The sequence below is a fragment of the Choloepus didactylus genome, chromosome 4 (genome assembly GCF_015220235.1).
Source record: "Choloepus didactylus isolate mChoDid1 chromosome 4, mChoDid1.pri, whole genome shotgun sequence".
Taxonomy (NCBI): Eukaryota; Metazoa; Chordata; class Mammalia; order Pilosa; family Megalonychidae; genus Choloepus; species Choloepus didactylus.
The window spans coordinates 165,674,190-165,692,785 of record NC_051310.1 but is presented as its reverse complement, the minus strand read 5'-3'; the positions used below and the strand labels follow the sequence as shown (position 1 = coordinate 165,692,785).

The window sequence follows — 18,596 nt, the reverse complement described above, 5'->3', positions numbered from 1 at the left end:
CGGGTCCCTCTTCCAAGCTGTGCCCTCCTAGGGCTTCCGCTCAGGGAAGGATACGCTATGTCAGAAGTGAGCGTAGTCCACAAGGGAACCTCTGGGCCACGGTGTCGCACAGGGGCATTCCCACTCTGCTGAAAAGGTGGCTGTATGGGGCGTGGTAATTTCCCTGTTTCGTGGATCTCTGCCTTTCTAACTCCAGGACAATTAGCTGCAAGTGTGCGAAAGGCTATCATCCATGCCAGATACTGAGGCGTGTGCACGGTTGTGGGAAGCACTTCCCGCCATGCCAGACTGTCTCGCTGCCAAATCCGCAGCCATTTTTGGGTTTTTAAACTAATCCGTCTCCAAATGCCAACCCCCGGTTTCTCCCAGCTGCGGCCTGGCTCCTCGTTCTCGAGCACACTCACTTGTTTCTGAATGCAGACCCTCACTTTCACCAAGTGCACGGTCCTTGTGGATTTAGCAGATCTTCTCCAGCTGGTGCATCGCTGGAACAGGTATTCTGGAGCACTTTCTATCTTTCATCTAGTGTTTTCCACAGAGACTTTTTTTGCCGTCTCCTAATCCGCCATCTTCCTAGCCCTTTGCCACTATATGAATTTGCATTTGCTGTGTAACTGACTACTCTAACAGGCAGTAGTGTAAGACAATGAGTCGTTGTTTTTAATGATTCCGTGGGTTGGCTGCAGGGTGTGAGATGGCCTTACTCACATTTCTGGGACCTCTGCTGAATGGCTTGGACGGCAGGCTTCTCGATCCATGTGGTCTTGCATCTTCCAGAATGAATAGCTGGCCTCCTGTTAATTTTGAGCCATCTATTTTTCCCTTCAAATATGTCAGTGTTTACTTTATATAATTTGGGCCTCTTTTGTTATATGCACATATATTTATATTTGTTATATCTTATTGATGAATTGACCCTTTTATCAATATATAGCGGTCTTCTTTGTCCCTTATAAGAGTTTCTGTCTAGTCTGTTTTCATCAGACGTTAGTATAGATACCCTAGCTCTCTTTTGGTTACTGTTTTCATGAAAATTTTTTTCCCATCCTTTTTCTTTCAACTTAATTGTGTCTTTCAATTTAAGATGAGTATTTTTCAACAACACATATGTGAGTCATTCTTTTTCATCCATTCTCCCAATCTGACTTGGAGCTTAATTCATTTACATTTCAGGTAGCTACTGGTAATGCAGCATTTTCTCCAATTTGCCATTTTGTTTTTGCTAGTCTTAAACCTTTATTTCCCCTTAATTCTGTCATTCCCTACTTTAGTATTTAGTTCATCTTTTGTTGTAAACCATTCGAATGCCTCTCATTTCCTCTGTGTTTGTTTTTCAGATATTTTCTTTGTGGTTACCTTGGGGCTTAAATTCAACCACTAAATATATAACAATCTGTTTGATTTAGTACCCACTTAACTTCAATAGCATATATTAACCTATGTTCCTATACCCCTCACCCTCTCCTTTATGTTCTTGTCACATATTCCATCCTTATACATTGTGTGTCCGAAGCTATATATTTATCATTTCTCTTTGTGCACTTACAATTTAGGTCATGTGAAAGTCTAATTGGAGTTCAAAACAAAACCGTAATGGTTTTATAAATACCCATGTAGTTACCTTTTATATAATTAACTTTTGCTGGAGATCTTTATTTCTTTTTTTTTAAATGCAATTTTATTGAGATATATTCACTTACCAGATAATCATCCAAAGTGTACAGTCAGTGGTTCATGGTATTGGCATGTACTTTTGCATTCATCACCACAATCAAATTTTGAACATTTTTGTTACGGGGGTCTTTATTTCTTTAGGTTGTTATGATGTATTGTCAGCTCTTTTTCCTTTCAGTCTGAAGAATTAGCTTTATCATTACTTGTAGTGCAGGTCTAGTAGTGACAGACTACCTCAGTTTTTGTTCTTCAGGGAATGTCTTAATCTCTCCCTTGTTTTTGAAAGACAGTTTCGCTGAATAAAAAATTCCTTGTTGGCAGTTATGTTCTTTCAGCACTTTAAAATATGTCTTCTGTCTGCCTTCTTACTTCCATGATTTCTGATCATAAATCATCACTTAATTTTATTGATGCTGTCTTGTACAATACGCATAACTTTCTTGCAGCTTTTAGGCGTCTCTGTTTGCCTTTGGCATTTGGCAATTTGATTACAATGTGTTTGTTCATGAAACTCTTCAAACTTACCCTGTTTGGGTTTCGTTGGGTTCCTTGGATTTCTATATTGATGTCTCTCGTTACGTGTGGGAGTTTTCAGCTATTATTTCTTTGAATATTTTTCCACTCCTTTCTTTTTTCTTCTCTTTCTGGGATTCCTGTAATATATATATTGGTATGCCTGTCAGTGTCCCATAGGGCTTTTAGGTTGTGTTTGCGTTTCCTTTTCTTTTTTTTTTTTTTGCCGTGCTCCTCAGCCTGAATGCTTTCAGTTGTCTTATCTTTGTGTTCTTTGATTCTTTCTTCTGTCTACTCCAATGTGCTGTTAAACACCTTCAGGGAATTTTAAGATTTCAGTTATTGTGGTTTTCAACTGTAGTATTTATGCTTGGTTCCTTTTTATAATTTTTATTTCTTTATTGATATCCTCATTTTATTCATGCATCGTTTTAGTGATATCATTTAGTTTGTTGTTTCTGCTTTCCTTTAGCTCTTTCAGTATATTTAAAACCATTTTTTAAAAGTCTTTATCTCATGTATCGTATGTTTGGTATTCTTTGTTGATGGTTTCTCATGTTTTATGTTGTTCCTTTGAATGGGTCATCATTTTCTGTTTCTTTGTATGGTTTGTAAATTTTTTTGGACCCTGTCCTTTTTAATATTTTAATATAGCACTACAATTTCATACCTCAGATATTTGTTCCTTAACTTTGTGTTCAGCTAGTGACATGACAGTGATTTCTTTGAGTGCCAGGAGCTAACATAAAGAAACAAACACGACTTTCATGGTCTTTGCATATTTGCTATGTGTTGGCTGGTGCTCTCCTTCAGAGCTTAGCTTTTTTACTATCAACGTGAAGAACAGCTTGAGAAGAAAGCTTAAGGTCATCTCTGGTCTTTTTTGAGCATGCTTCTTGTCCTGGCATACATTTTTTGTTTTAGAAATTCTCCCCAATATAGGGATCTGAACACTCCCACTTCTCACTATGGAATAGTCTTTCCTCCCAGTCCCGGGCATGCTGTTGTATGTCTTAAAGTCTGTAATTCATTGCCCTAGTCTGCTGCAATTTGATTATGTCGTAGACTAATTTATGTGTCTTCACCTGCTACTGCATGTAGATCAAGTTCTGGGACGGTGAGCCAGAAATGAGTGACATGGTTCAGATAGATTGGTACAGGCATACATGAACCACAGTATGTGTGTAAGGATTACTCAGCTCCCTCTGTACCTGCACCACGGACCCATACCAAGAACACAGCCTGAGTGGGACAGGGATAGGAAGGCAGGCCAGCAACCGGAATGCTCTGAGGTTTTCCTGTCATTTTTAAGACTGGTAAATCTTATATTGCATAGTTGCGTATTATGGAAAAATTAAGATGTTGATTGTTTTATTCAAATTAAGTTCTTTTCTTCTATAGACTTTGCTCCGGCATGGTGCAAACCCAGATCTAAGAGATGAAGATGGGAAAACTCCACTAGATAAAGCTCGAGAAAGGGGCCATAGTGAAGTAGTATCTATTTTACAGTCGCCAGGTGAGTAGTAAATACTTTGCTTTTAACCCTTCTGATGTTATTTTTCAGCTTCACTTCCATAGAAGTAGCTTTTTATTTTATTTTACTGATATTATATAAACAAAGTATTCTTATGAGGTCAAATAATTATGTAGCTGTACACACTTACATTTGGTAAACCTTTAACAATGTACTGTTTTGTATTCTTTAAGATTATGGTGCATGATTCCATAATGAACAAATCAGAAGGTCAAAGGATATTGGGAATGTCAGGTAAAGATTAGTTGGGAGTTATGTAGGTAGGGTATGCAAGTTTTGACCAAATTTGTGTGTGTATGTGCTTAAAAATAGCACAGAATTTATTATCTCACAATTTCTGTGGGTAGCAATTCAGGCATGGCTTAGGTGGGTCCTCTGTTTAATGGTTTTTCCTGAGGCTGCAGTGAAAAAGTGGACAAAAGCTGGGCTCTCATCTGAAGCCTTAACTAGGGAAGGATCTGCTTCCAAGTTCACTTATATGGTTGTGGGCAATATTCACTTTTGTAGGCTGTTGGACTGAGGGTCTCCATTCCTTATTGGCTCTTGGTAAGAGGCTACCCTTGGTGAGAGTCTGTCCGTTATGATAGCCTGCCTCCTCAAAGCCAGAAAGGCAGAGAGTTTGTTAACAAGATGGAAGTCACAGTCTTAGGTAGCCTAATCACTGAAATAATATTTTATCACCTTTGCCATATTCTATTAGTTAGAAGCAAGCCATTAGGACTGCCTAATCTCAGGAGGTGGGGATTGTGCAAGAGTGTGAATACCAGGAGTTGGGGATTATTGAGAGCTACTTTAGAAGACCTCATGATATAAGCTGGATGGAACATTTGGCTAGGACATGGGTCTGTATTAGGGACTCACTTTTCCCTCTCCTGTTAAATCCTATAAAATCTGTATCTTGAGGCCCATTTACTGAGGAGTACCTTTTTATGTGTTATAAGTTTCCAAATTGTGTACTTACCATCTCAGATCCATGTGGTAGAAAAGAAGGGAGAAGATGGTATATTTGCCAGGCAGGAGGCAGGAGGACAGTAGTTGAGTCTAAGATCCTACTTGTTATGGGTTCTGACCGAATATATTAGAAAGTCCACCATTCTGACCGACCGTATTAGCACTTCCACCATTGCAGGGTTGCCAGAAATGGAATGGATACAAGTTATAGTGTGGGGAAAGGAGCTGAGCTTTGTTGCATGTTGGCTGTGAAGACTCAATGGGAAACCTTGTGTTCCAGGACCAGAGATATTAAACATAATTTAAAAAAAAATTTTTAAATGAGTTTTACACATAAAGTGGGTTATAGAATAAGAAGTTACTATGGTCAGGGAGGTCAGGAAAAACCCCATGCAGATGCTCATGAGCAGAGGGAGTTCAGGAAAGGGTAAAGATGCAAAGGTTAGAATGCATTTATTTATTAACAAATGTAATGGTAGCTGACTATGTCAGTGCTTATATTGAAGATGTGGAAGTGAAAAAGACATTGTGGATAAAAGGAGGGGATGGGAAACAAATGGCTTTTACTACACAGTGAATAGAGAAATACTTGAAGTAGGTTCAAAGTTCAGATGTAGCCTTAAGAGTAAAGAGTGAAAGGGGTTAAAGAAATCACACAGAAAAACTACACAGGTGGGGTTCAGGATGTGTGTAGAAAGTTGAACAAATCAGATTGTAGAGGCAATAAATGATTGTGGTTGAAGGGGAAAGGTTTGTGTAAGGAAGAAGTAGGTACCTACTTTGGCAAATAACAATGCTTTTGCAAATAATGATGATTAGGGATGTTGTGGCAATGTCTTTTCCCCTAGGTGCTATATTGTTTTGCTGTTGTTGTGTAATAAACCACCCCAATATTTAGTGGCTTAAAACAACGATCATTTTCTCATTATTTTGTGGGTTGGCTGAGCTTAGTTAGGAGGTTCTTTTGTTCTACTTGGTGTGGGCTGGAGTCATGTGTTTGACCAAATTTTAAAGTTTTCACTGAGTTTATGAATGTAGAACCTGTGTGAAATACATTTTGAAACCAAGTCCATTATCTAAAATTATCTCCTTAGTTTGTGGTTCATTTCATTGGAGTTACTAATGCTTTTTAGGATTATTACAAATACTTTTGATGAATATGATGTCCCAATTTCAGTTAATTATTGTTAACTAGAAATAATTATAATTTCAATTTGGATACATCTTATTATTTTTTTCCTTGAAAGAGAAAATTTCCAAAAAATTATTTCATTGAACAATAACTTGTCTGCAGGTGATTGGATGTGCCCAGTTAATAAAGGAGATGACAAGAAAAAGAAAGATACAAACAAAGATGAAGAAGAATGTAATGAACCCAAAGGAGATCCAGAAATGGCACCTATATACTTGAAAAGGTTATTGCCAGTGTTTGCACAAACATTTCAGCAAACTATGCTGCCTTCAATAAGGTAGTTATTCCTACTATTTGTATTTGTTAGTTAAATGATATGAATTATATAATTTTATTTATTCCTCTTTTCTGAAGGATTTTGAGGCTTATTTTAATATTAAAAATACATGGTAAGAATAAAAACTAGATTAGAAATGGAGCCATATTTTGTCTTCTGATGATCTGACATAAGACAATAAGTAGTTTAGAAAATTAAGAGAACTAGATGCCTAACACAATTTTTGTAGCTTTCTGAATATCAGCTCTGTAGAGAAATTTTGATAAGTACAGCAAACACTTATTGCTCTTTATGGAAACCTGTTTGAGGATCACTGTGAGATGGTCACTGGAGGAGTTACCCAGACAAATGAAATTTTGTTCTTACTATACCCTGTAGGTTTGTTAGGAAAACAGGTGAGTAACAATACAGAGAGGTAAGTGATGGATAAGACATGAAGTCAGAGTTCTCTGGGAATATAGATGATTTAAAAACTACTTGGGTTGAGCCAATTGGAGAAGATTTTATGTGGAAATGAGATTGAAATTGGGGTTTAAAGGATTCTTAACAGTTTTCCAGACAGACAGATTTGGAAGCATGGGTGGATAGCATTGTGTGTAAAAGCATGGAAGTACAAGCTAATCCATCAGCAAGTCCTGGTGGCTTTCCCTTTACATGTCCATAGCTTGCCATTTCTATCCATCTATTGCCAGTATTCTGTCCAAACTATGACTGTCTGTATTTGATTGTGGCAGTAGCCTCATAGCCAGTCTCCCTTGTCTTTTTCTTTTTTGTGTGTCTACAATCTCTTCATACGTATTAGGCCAGATTATTTTTTAAAATCATAGTTACATCACATCACTACCCAGTTTAAACCCAGCGATAGTTTCCAGTTGGCCTTAGACTAAAACCCAACTCCTTTCTCTCGGGTGGGCTTGCAATGCCTTACATGTGTGCTGCCAGACTTTCTTATCTCATCTAGTAGTATCTAACTTCTAACCCATTACATTTACACTCCGCTAGCCTTCTTTCTGGTTTGGAACACTCCCAAGTACGTTCATTCCTTAGGTTTTTTACACTTGTTTTTCCCTCTGCTTGGAACTTTCTGTTCTTAGATCTTTTGAATGACTGGTTGCTTCATATCATTCAGGTTTCAGTTCAAATGTTTCATCCTTGAAAGTTTGTCCACCTAATGTACATTTATCACTAAGCCAGCTTTCCATGTCCTTTTATTGACTTCACAGAGCTTATACCATCTGAAATCTTGCTCTTCTTTGATTGTATTTTTAAGTATGTCTGTTTCCCCTGTAAAGTAATCTCCATGAGAACTGACCTTACTTGTGTACTGCTGAATTCCTCCAAAGGCAAGGAAGTATAGAATAGGACCTGATACTTAGTAGGTCCTCAATAAATATTTACTGAATGATTGAATGAATATGAATTTGCCATATTGCAAGTGTTTTAATAGTGCTGTAGTACAGGATATGTTTGAAAAGCTCAATGAATAATGTTAAGTAGGTAGGCAGGAGCCTTTTATGACTTAAGAAGGCCTTTGTGGACTTTATTCCATAGTTAAAAAAGGATTATTAAAGACTTGTGTGGAAATTTGACACAGTTAGATTCATAATTTATAAAGATCACTTTGGCAACAAGGTGAAGAAAAGGACTGGAGGAGGGCTAATAGAAAGAGACCTACTTCAGGTTTCATTGCAATAGTAACTTCAGACAGTGGCAGGGGGACTGGGTATTGGTGGGAACAAATTTAAGAGGTTGGGAAGTGGATTGCATGGAGGTTGGTGACCAAGTAGTCATGGGAGTTGAAGGGAATGAACGTGTGAATATGAACTGCCAGACTTCAGATTTCTGGCTGAGTGAAAGAGAATCTGATTTTGGTCATTTTAAGTTTAGGAGGTGTGTAGAACATGCAGTCTTGAAGTATTCAGGTACCTCAAATTCCAGAATTATGAGTTGACATTAAAATGTGAACAGTCTGCTTTAAATAGGAGAGATGTGGCATAAAAATCAATGACTGTGAACATTTAAGTGCTTGGTTTTTATTCTCCAAACAACTATGAAGGTGTAGGTGTTTGTGAGGCCACAGTTTACATTTTATAAAGGAAGTGAATCATCTTTAAAAATGAACAAGTTCAATTTTGAACAAGATAATTTCATCTGAAAATTTTAGAGCACTTGCCGACATGCCAGTAAAAGAATCTTAATTTGTATTTGACATAGAACTGCTTCATGATGAGGCCATCAGAAAATGATCAAGTATGCCACTGTGTACCAGAGTTCCTTTACTGGATGGTTATTTTTAATCATCCTTTTAAATGTTTAGAGGTTGTCTAAAGAAAATTTTAGTTTTAGCACAGTTGATGCTAAATTCTCTCAGGTAGGGATTAGCAGACATATTTAATTGTGGTTAGAAAGATAGCATATGTCTTAATTAAAAGCCCAGACTCTGGAGTCAGCTCAAAGTGAATTTAAATGTTAGCACTGCCATTTCCTAGATGGATGGCTTTGGGCAAGTTACTTAACCTCTTGATCTCACTTGGTTCCTCTCTAAGATGGGGTAATTATACTTTATTCTCTTCAGGTGTGAAAATAAAAATTAGATATTGTGTTAAGTGTTTGGCATAGTACCCAATATATTGGAAGTATTTGGAAAATGTAGTTCATTTTTTGGTTTTACTTAGCAGTATCAATTTAGGTTACAACTTAAGTTTTTACTATATCAGATTAAAATTTGGTCAGAAGAGTAAATCATATCTACTGGTTCAGATAGAGGAGGATATAAATATATACATATATATAGGCATTACCCATTATCTAATATTTGCCTATGCACAATGTCTGTTAATGAAATAAAACAGACAACAAGTCAGGGAAGGCTTCAAAACAAGAGAATAGCAGTATCAGTGTGGATTAGTTTGTATAAACCTGAATATTCTCTCTGTAAGATATTAGACTGAGGAGTTCTCCACTTTGTTTTAGAAGAAAGGCTACATAGTAAGTAAACAACTTTGGAGTTAATGTCCAGTACTGGGCAAAGATCAAGCCTGCTTTTTGGCAACCAGAGATCCTTGAGGACCCTTTTATTAAAAAAAAAAAAAAATTAAAAAAAATCAGAATTTGTTGAATAAAGGCAACAGTTGTTCTTGGATGAGAATATTAAATAATATCAAGATATAAATTCTTACAAAATTAATTTATAGGTTATACAGTTATAAAGAAAATAACTACAGAATTTGTTTTATAGCCTGACAGATCCCAAAATTTATCTGGAGGAGTAAATAGGCGAGGTTATTAAAATCTCAAAGCTAGAACAAATCTTAGTAATGAACTCTTTATGATAATTAGCACAAGGGTATGTTAATCAGTGGAGTAGAGAGAGTCAGTGGAATAGAATGAGATTAGTAGTCCAGTCCCCCAACTAAAACATATTATGTGTAGGAATTGAAAGTATTATAATGAAGGTTTCCCAGTTCATTTGGGAGAAGGAAGATCATTTAATAAGTGGTATTAGAATGCCTGCTTTGTAGTTTGATAAAAAAGTCAATTTGGACCTTTATGTTAGATTCTATACTTAAACAAATTACTTAAAAAAATTCTAGGTGGGTTTTTTTAAAAATTAGAAAAATAAAACCAAAGGAAAGCAAATAGATAATATACTTGAATGTTAGTCACATTTGTCATTTAAAATGTATTCCATGTTATAAACTTCAAACTCCATGTCAAAAACAGTATGATCAATAGCAATAAAAGCCCCAGAATACAGTCTTAATCCAAATAAGACTATTTGTTATTTGTTAATAAAACGACCAAGGGATACTTTCTTAATTAAAAAAAGAAGAGCAAATAAAAAATTCACAAAACAGAGCCCATTTAAATAAATTAGCCAATGACATTAAGACACAGTGCTCAAGAAGAAATAGCAAAAAAACTAACATGGAAAAATGTATACTCTCACTAATATATAAAATGTATACTCTCACTAAACATTAAAAAAAGACATTTTATCCATTAAAATTTTAAGAAACTGAAATAAATAAAAATGAATGATATCATACTGAATTAGTTTGTATCTGGTGATATTTTTAGTTAGTTTTTTTGGGATCAGTTTATCAGTATGGATTCAATATTGATAAATAGTAGGTATATGTAAAAGTGTTCAGACTCAGACACAAGAATCCCTCTCTACTGAAGAAATACAAAAAGCAATTTCCTCAAAAATAGGCAGTGTTAGTTATGATAGAAAAGACTGTAAGCTAAATGTTCATAATTTAGTTCATGTAGTAGTGTTCAAGCAGGAAATTTTTATGTTATGAATATTATATATAGAATAATGGTTAAGATATGAGTTTGAATTCATGCTCTGTAGTTTATCAGCTCTGTGGCCTTATTAGACTTCTTTACCTTCCTGTATCTCAGTTTCTTCACCTGTAAAACTGAGATAATAAAACCTACTACATAGAGTTTGTTGGGTGGATTAAATGAGGTGTAATGTTTTTAAAGTATATGTACAAAAGGGTTGCTGGCTCATAATAAAAGGTCAGCATGTGATAATTCAGATAGATAGATAGATAGATGACATATAAACACTTATGCTGTTGCTAATGAAATAAACCAGGTATACGTAAATAGTGATTTTATAAACGAATGTAAGTAGCCATTTACAAAAACTGATAGAAACTAACCCTGTTAGGGTAGTTTGCTGAATCCCTCCCACCATTTTCTGTAATATATTTGTATTTGTGATAAAGTACATTTATTTAATTAAGGAATATTTAGTGTTATGAATTTCAGGTCGAGAGAGGAGGCATATAAAGTCGAATTTACATGCGAATAATGTGTGTCAAGTGCATCTCTTGGAAATCAATAGCGATTTTTTTGCCTCTCCACTCAAGGGTAATGATATCTTCACCTTGGTACCTGGAATATTTCTAGATGCTCAGAAAATATTTGTTAAATTATTTCCCATGATATAATAGACTGGCTTCCTCTTATGATATTGTAATTTAAGTTATGTGTACTTTATTTTAAAAGAACAGGTTGCCTGTTATAAAACTGAGGTTAGTTTGTGTGATTTCGCTGAGTATCTCCTATGTTCTAGGCACAGTTATGGGTGAATAGAAGCAAAGGGAGGCATGCCAAGTTGTATAGTGGGAATGTTTAGGCATGTGGAATTACTAGGATCTCTTATTTTTAATGTATATGATAATATTGTTATGGTGAATACAGGTTTTAAATTTGATAAAGGACAAAAATACTTTTAATTCAAAATTTGTTTCACATCTGTCGGATGTATTAAGTTGTAAGAGCTTTGTATTTTGGGTTATAGGAAATTTAAGACTAGCTAAAATTGGCAGCATTTATTTTCTTAGTATTTCTATTCTATTTATTTTCTAAAATTAAGGCATTAACATTTATGCTGGGTAAATGTAAAATAGATAACACATTTAAGGAAATTATAAAGTAATGTCCTTTTTGGTGAGTTTGATATATTAATAGAAAATAAATGACCTCAAAAGTAAATGTGAAATAATTCTAGTATTATCTTAAGTTTTTGTGTCCTTTTATTAAATTTACTTTTCCCAGCAGAGTGTTCAAAACTTAACTTTGAATTTTTTAGTTGTATTTTGCAAAATACGTAGTTGTATTTTGGATTATTTCAGCTTTTAATCATGGCTTCATAATTTTTTTTTCTTTTCAAGAAAAGCAAGTCTTGCTCTAATTAGAAAAATGATTCATTTTTGCTCTGAAGCACTCTTAAAAGAAGTTTGCGATTCTGATGTTGGTCACAATTTGCCTACAATTCTAGTGGAAATCACTGCAACTGTTCTTGATCAAGAGGTCAGTTTCTTATGTTTTTTTTTGAAACTCCTGTAACTCTAATTCCCTTTTGATCATGTTTAGTAAAGAAATTTCATATGTGTCCTTATTTCTGTAAATCATTTTGTCTGTGCCAAATTGCTACATTTGTATACTCCAGGTAACTAAACTTAGTTTAATTTTCCTTTAATTTCCTTGCAATCATTGATTCCTTTTTTTTTTTTTTTTTTTTTTTTTAGGATGACGATGATGGTCACTTGCTAGCTTTGCAGATCATAAGAGATTTAGTGGATAAAGGTGGTGATATTTTTTTGGATCAGCTAGCCAGGCTTGGTGTAATTAGCAAAGTGTCAACTTTGGCAGGTCCTTCCTCTGATGATGAGAATGAAGAGGAATCAAAACCAGAAAAAGTGAGTGATCTTAATTGCAGTGGTATTAGGAATAAGGTTTCTTTTGAGGAAATCTAATTTTAATTTGTGATGGCTTCTAGAAGAAAAAACAAATTGACGCTATGAAATAGTACTACAATTTGGTCACTCTTCCAAAATTTTATTGATACAATTTTAAGTTTACAGAAAGATTGCAAATATAGTAAAAAAAAATAGTAGAATACCCTTTATCCAAATTGACGTTTCACAAATCCTATTACTGAGGAAGCTGAATACAGTTTAGCATAGTTTTATTGAAATATGTTTACATGTCCTACAATCATCCACAGTGTATAGTTATTCACAGTACCATCATATAGTTGTATATTCATCACCAGAATCAGTTTTTGAACATTTTCCTTATTCCAAAAGAAATAAAAATAAAAGTAAAAAAGCACAACTAAAACATTCCATCATCCCATCCCACCCTGTTTTTCATTTGGTTTTTGTCCCCATTTTTCTACCCATCTGTCCATACATTGGACAAAGGAAGTGTGAGCCATGAGCTCCTCATAGTCACACAATCACACCATGTAAGCCATGTAGTTAAGCAGTTGTCTTCAAGAATCAAGTCTACTGAGTTGCAGTTCGACAGCTTCAGGTATTTCCTTCTAGCTATTCTAGTACGCTAAACACTAAAAAAGGTTATCTATATAGTGCATAAGAATGCCCTCCAGAGTGACCTCTCGACTCCGTTTGGAATCTCTCAGCCACCAAAACTTTATTGTGTTGCATTTTGCTTCCCTCTTTTGGTCAAGAAGATGTTCTCAATCCCATGATGCCATGCCCAGACTTATCCCTGGGAGTCATGTCTCAGGTTGCCAGGGAGTTTTGTACCCCTGGGAGTCATGTCCCACATAGAGGGGAGGGCAGTGAGTTCACCTGCCGCATGGGCTTAGAGAGAGAGAGGCAATATCTAAGCAACAAACAGTCAGAGAGCCCCTTTCAAAACTTAGATACCTCACAAAAAAACCAAGACATTCTCTTTTTTCTTAATTGATTTTTTATTGTGAAATTTAACTTATATATGTATAATAGTTACGACTTTCAAAGCACAATTTTTCTTTTTTTTTTTATTAAATTGTTTTATTGAAATATATTCACACACCGTACAATCATCCATGGTATACAATCCACTGTCCACAGTATGATAACATAGTTATGCGTTCATCACCACAATCTATCTCTGAACATTTTCCTTACATCAGAAAGAACCAGAACAAGAATAAAAAATAAAAGTGAAAAAAGAACACCCAAATCATCCCCTCATCCCACCCCATTTGTCCTTTAGTTTTTATCCCCATTTTTCTACTCATCTATACACTAGATAAAGGGGGTGTGATCCATAAGGTCTTCACAATCACACTGCCACCCCTTGTAATCTACATTATTATATAATTGTCTTCAGGAGTCCAGACTGCTGGGTTGGAGTTTGGTAGTTTCAGGTATTTACTTCTAGCTATTCCAATACATTAAAACTTAAGAGGTGTTATCTATATAGTGCATAAGAATGTCCACCAGAGTGACCTCTCAACTCCATTTGAAATCTCTCAGCCACTGAAAGTATTTCATCTCATTTTGCATCCCCCTTTTGGTCAAGAAGATACTCTCAGTCCCATGATGCCAGGTCCACATTCATCCCCAGGAGTCATATTCTGCATTGCCAGGGAGATTTACACCCCTGGGAGTTGGGTCCCACGTAGGGGGGAGGGCAGTGAGTTCACCTGTCGAGATGGCTCAGTTAGAGAGAGAGAGGGCCACATCTGAGCAACAAAGAGGTACTCAGGTGGAGACTCTCAGGCACCATTACATGCAAGTTTAGAGTCTCCTTTGCAGTAATGAGCTTCATAAGGGCAAGTCCCATGATTGAGGGCTCAGCACATCAAACCGCCAGTCCCAATGTTTGTGACAACGTCAACACCAGTCCAGGTGAGGATGTCCAACACATCCGCACCTTCCCCCAGATCCTCGGGGCTGGGGAGGGGGAGGCTGTAAATGTATTTTTTATTATCTGCCCAGATTACTCTGGGATGTGTCACTATTTCACTCCAGCCTATACTAACCTACCGTATCTCACTTCCTATTCAAAGTTCCATGCAATTGTGGTGTTTGAACAAATCGACTGTAGAGTTGTACCGTTTAGAGAATTTAGATCCTGTATTGTTCTAGTTTGCTAATGCTGGAGAATGCAAAACACGAGAGATGGATAGGCTTTTATAAAACGGGGGTTTATTTTGCTACACAGTTACAGTCTTAAGGCCACAAAGCGTCCAAGGTAACACACCAGCAATTGGGTACCTTCACCGGAGGACGGCCAGTGGTGTCCGGAAAACCTCTGCTAGCTAGGAAGGCAGCTGGCGTCTGCTCCAAAGCTCCGGCCTCAAAACGGCTTTCTCTCAGGACGTTCCTCTCTAGCAAGCTTGCTACTCTTCAAAACATCACTCCCAGCTGCACTCGTTTCCCTCTCTTTGAGTCAGCTCATTTATATAGCCCCACTTATCAAGGCCCACTCTGAATGGGCGGGGCCATGCCTCCATGGGAACATCTCATCAAAATCATCTCCCACAGCTGGGTGGGGCACATTCCAAGCAAATCCAACCAACACCAAAAACATCTGCCCCACACAAGACCACAAAGATAATGGCATTTGGGGGACACAATACATTCAAACTGGCACATGTACCAAATAGATATCTCTTCCCTTGGTCTCATATGGAAGTTGAAGTTTTAAAACACAATCAGTTTCAAAGCACAATTTTTAAAAAGCAATTTTATTGAGATATATTCACGTACCATACAGTCATCCAAAGTGTACAATCATTTGTTCACAGTATTATCACATAGTTGTGCATTCATTACCACAATCAGCTTTTTGAACATTTTCATTACTCCAAAAAATAAGAATAAAAATAAAAGTAAAAAAGAACATGAAAACATCTCATACACCTTTTCCCCCCATTATTCATTTACTTTTTGTTTCCCTTTTTTCTACTCATTTGTCCATACATTGGATAAAGGGGTGTGAGGCACCAGGTTTTCACAATCACACAGTCACACTGTATATGCTATACAGTTAGATGATCATCTTCAAGAATGAAAGGTACTGGATTGCAGGTCAACAGTTTCAGGTATTTCCTTCTAGCTATTCTACTACACTAAAAATGGATACCTATATAATGCATGAGAATAACCTCCAGAATGACCTCTCAACTCTATTTGAGATCTCCTAGCCATTGAAGCTTTATTTTGTTTATTTCTGAATCCCACAATGCTGGGTCCAGGCTCATTTCCGGGAGTCATGTCTCATGTTGCCAGGGAGATTTATACCCCTGGGAGTCATGTCACAGATAGGGGGAAGGGCAGGGAGTTTACTTACCAAGTGGGCTTAGAGACAGGCCGCTTCTGAGCAACAAAAGAGGTTCTCTGGGGGTGACTCTTAGGTACCATTATAACTAGGCTTAGCTTCTCCTTTGCAGTAACAAGCTTCATAAGGACAAGCCCCAAGATTGAGGACTTGGCCTACTACAATGGTATTTCCCAATGCTTGCGAAAATATCAGGAATTCCCCAGGTGGGGAAATTTAATGTTTCCACATTTTTCCCCAGGCCCTCAAGGGATTTTCGCAAATACTTTTTATTCTCTGCCTAAATTACTCTCAGATGCATCGGTGTTTCACATTACCCTTTACAAACCAACCAGATCTTGTCCCCTCTTCAAGGTTCCGTGTAATTATGGTGTTGGAATAAACTGATCATACAAGTTAAATTATGTAATGTGCTACCCAAAGTATAGATTTTGCACCAATAAACATTTCTTCCTTTGGTCTCTCACAGAAGTTGGGGTTTTAAAACAAGGTCAATATCACCCTTTTCCCTTTAGTCTGATTTCTTTAGTTCTAATCAAGTCCATTTTGTTCATATCTCTAATTGAAGTCTGATCTCTTTTTCAGCTTTTTAACATTTGCTGTATGGGGTAATGCTGACATTCATAGCTGGCAAACTGTCTGAGTCTCAAGTGTCACACAGATACCCGCAGTTACAGGGATAGACCAGGTTTTACACAAACAGCTCAGCATCTCGGAGTTTAGAGATATCCAGTACAACTCATGAATAGATGTGATTGCTATAAGAGCTGACAATCTAGGAACCTTTACCATAAACCTTACCCTGATAACCTATGCTCTCAGATTCAGTTCTCAGAGTTTGTACATTATAGTTAGTCCATATTAGTTATAATATTTGCCTTTTCGATTCTGGCTTATTTCACTCAACATACTGTCCTCAAGGTCCATTCACTTAGGTGCATACCTCGCAACGTCATTTCTTCTTGCCACGCTCAGAATTCCATTGTACGTATACACCACAGTTCACCATACCGTTTATCAGTCGATGTACCTACCCTTAGGCCACCTCCATGAATTGTGAATATGGCTGCTATAAACGCCAGTGTGCAGTGTCCACTCATGTTCCTGCTCTCATTTCTTCCAAGTATATACCCAGTAATGGGGTTGCAGGACCATATGGGAACCCCAAAGTTAGCTTCCTGTGGAATCAAAATACTGCCCTCCAGCTGGGCTGTGCTTTTCTGATTCCCTACCAACAGGGAATACATCCATCCCTCACCACATTTTCTTCAGCACTTATATCCCTCTGTTTAATTTTTTCAACAGTTTCATTCACACACCATACAATCCACCCCAAGTAAACAATCGCTGATTCCCAGTATAATCACATAATTATGTATTCACCACCACAATCTATATGACAGACATTTCCATCTCTTCCCCAAAGAAAGAGGAAAAGGAGGAAAAAAATGAAGAATAAATATACAAAAGGTAGAAGAAAAATGAAAATAAAATACCATGAAAAGGTCAGACAGCATCACCACCACCAAGAATCCCATGTCACTCCCTTATATCTCCCTCTTATAGACATTTAGCTTTGGTATATTGCCTTTGTTACAATTAATGGAAGCATCTTTCAATGTTACCGTTAACTATAGACTCTAGTTTGCATTGATTGTATTTTTTCTTCTATACCTTCCAGTTTTCAACACCTAGCAATGTTGACATTCATTTGTTCTCCCTCATTTAAAAACATTCGTATATTTGTACATTTAATCACCATCATTGACCACTCTAGGTTTCAACAAGTTATACAATCCCAATTTTTATCTTCTCTCTTTCCTTCTGGTGTCATACATGCCCCTAGCCTTCCTTTTTAAAGTGTACTAATTCTCTTCGTTGTTAAGAGTACCTCTAATATTGTGCTGCTATCACATAGTATTGTGCTATCCATTTCTGGATCTATACTGTCAGTCCTGTTGAACTTTCTGTACTCCTTCAGCATCAAATGCCCGCCTCTAACCTCTTTCTATCTCCTGATAACCTGTGTTCTCAATTCAAATTTTGCTCATCATTGTTAGTCCATATTAATGAGACCATAACAGTATCCATCCTTTTGTTTCTGGGCTAATTTCACTTGGTGTAATGTCTACTGTCTACCATTTTATTGTTTGGATTTTATGTCTATCTTAAATTTTTTTTTCTCTCTCTCTCTTTTTATCCTTACTGATAGTCTTCATTTCTACACTCTTTTCCAAACCTCTCTTTCTGTCTTTTCCTATCTGTCTGTAGTGCTCCCTTTAATATTTCTTGAAGTGCAGGTCTCTTATTCACAAAGTCTCTCAGTGTCTGTTTGTCCTAAAATATTTTAATCTCTCTCGTTTTGTTTTTTTTTTTTTAATTCAGTTTTATTGAAATATATTCATATACCATACAGTCATCCATGGGATACAATCAACTGTTCACAGTACTATCATATAGTTATGCATTCATCACCACAATCTATTTCTGAACATTTTCCTTACATCAGAAAGAATCAGGATAAGAATAAAAAATAAAAGTAAAAAAAGAACACCCAAACCATCCCCCCCATCCCACCCTTTGTCATTTAGTTTTTGTCCCCATTTTCCTACTCATCCATCCATACACTAGATAAATGGAGTGTGATCCACAAGCTTTTCACAATCACACTGTCACCCCTTGTAATCTACATTATTATACAGTCATCTTCAGGAGTCCAGACTACTGGGTTGGAGTTTGGTAAGTTTCAGGTATTTACTTCTAGCTATTCCAATACATTAAAACCTAAGAGGCGTTATCTATATAGTGCATAAGAATGCCCACCAGAGTGACCTCTAGACTCCATTTGAAAT

General features: G+C 36.5%; 1 protein-coding gene across 7 annotated transcripts in view; it reads left to right on the top strand.

Moving 5' to 3' along the window:
• The window catches only part of HECTD1 (HECT domain E3 ubiquitin protein ligase 1), a 129,915-nt gene that overhangs the window by 62,697 nt on the left and 48,622 nt on the right, over positions 1–18,596 (top strand). For all 7 annotated transcript variants that reach the window (XM_037834739.1, XM_037834743.1, XM_037834745.1 and 4 more), the window contains exons 9-12: positions 3,589–3,703; positions 5,967–6,141; positions 11,835–11,973; positions 12,192–12,362. In XM_037834739.1, the coding sequence (XP_037690667.1) occupies positions 3,589–3,703; positions 5,967–6,141; positions 11,835–11,973; positions 12,192–12,362 (600 nt within the window). The remainder of the gene's footprint in view (positions 1–3,588; positions 3,704–5,966; positions 6,142–11,834; positions 11,974–12,191; positions 12,363–18,596) is intronic.